The 1,336-nt window shown below is 34.4% G+C and overlaps 1 protein-coding gene across 1 annotated transcript; it reads left to right on the top strand.

Annotated features, from left to right (window-relative positions):
* The first annotated feature begins 209 nt into the window (after positions 1-209).
* On the top strand, positions 210-670 carry LOC132178202 (mediator of RNA polymerase II transcription subunit). Its single transcript, XM_059590650.2, has one exon. The coding sequence runs from the start codon at positions 210-212 to the stop codon at positions 639-641; it is 432 nt and encodes a 143-aa protein (XP_059446633.2). The 3' UTR covers positions 642-670.
* Positions 671-1,336: the final 666 nt, after the last annotated feature.

The raw sequence follows: 1,336 nt of genomic DNA on the forward strand, positions 1-1,336 counted from the left end.
AATTACTTTTTCTCGAGCTGAGATGTACCATGCAAACCATCCGATCATGCTCCTCCATTATTTGTTCTTAATCATCATTTGACCAGTTGAGACACGTGTTCTTAAGACATTGGTTAATCACATGCCAGACATCACTTTTCTAATATCTATAACCATATTGTATAAGTCTATAAATAATATCACTCATATTTCTCACATCTATAGCGTTAATGGAATCCACTTCAATTCTCTCTTCCCCCCTTCTTTCTCGCAGACCAAAAAATGGCCGCCTCTGTCATCCAAAGAGAGCATCCGCCAGAGTTTTTGCGTCGAGAAAAGAAGCTCGCGACCAAAATCATTGCGGCGGCGGCAGCCGGTTAGTGGACGGAAGCATGATTGTTCTCCGGAAACGAATGCATGAGATGAAGATGATGGAGAGGAACTATGAGCCACCGTCCGATTGGATGGATTGGGAGAAGCAGATTTACACAAGCTACGATTCGTTTATATGCGAGACGATGGGTTTGTTGCAAATCCAGCTGATGAACACCAGGCCAAGCTTGGCTCTAGGAATTTTGGCTATGCTAATTTTGAGTGTGCCAACATCGACCGCTCTGGTTTTGTTTTATTTGACGCAGATTACTAAGGTTGTCTTGGCTTAGATTCACCTAATTGGATAAACCATGTTTTTTTTTTTTTTTTTTTGAAGTTATTTAGCCAAAATTAGTGCTTGCACTGCCAATAAAATTGGATAATTTCTAATTTCTTGGCACATCTTGAATGATTTGAGTTCATCTATATATACAGGAACTTGCAAGAGTAATTATGCAAAAATATGGTGTGAAAGTTGATATAATAGCGGTTACATCACACCATGCAATTCCATACAGCGGTTAAACTAATAAGAAAAATATGAATTTAACCATTTAATTATTATTTTCGATTAAACTGATAAAAAAATATAAATTTAATCACTTAATCATTACTTTAATAATACAAACATATAAACATATTATCTTCCATATACATAAGGAGACCTTCCTATCAATTCACCTCATTAGTGATAACAATTCTTGAATTATTGCTTCCTTTCCCAACAAGAAATTAAGTAGAAATAAATATTGCAGCAGCATCAATCTCAATGATCCAGTTGAAGCTTGATCACATTTTATGCGCAATCATAAAGAATACGACTTCCCTTCAAATTAGTTTAGAATAAATTTTTTTCGACCTACTCTAATAAGTAACGAGCGTCATTCAACATTTATAAATTTTTAAAAAGTTAATGTATCAGTTCCTAAATTAGTGAAATAACACTTACTAACATATTAAAAAAAATAATAAGAAATAACACTTG

The sequence above is a fragment of the Corylus avellana genome, chromosome 4, assembly GCF_965113065.1.
Source record: "Corylus avellana chromosome 4, dhCorAvel1.hap1.2, whole genome shotgun sequence".
In the NCBI taxonomy this organism is placed as follows: domain Eukaryota; kingdom Viridiplantae; phylum Streptophyta; class Magnoliopsida; order Fagales; family Betulaceae; genus Corylus; species Corylus avellana.

Bases quoted from the DNA above. Each gene is read 5' to 3' on its own strand.
- LOC132178202 (XM_059590650.2), top strand. From the start codon at position 210: ATGGAATCCACTTCAATTCTCTCTTCCCCCCTTCTTTCTCGCAGACCA.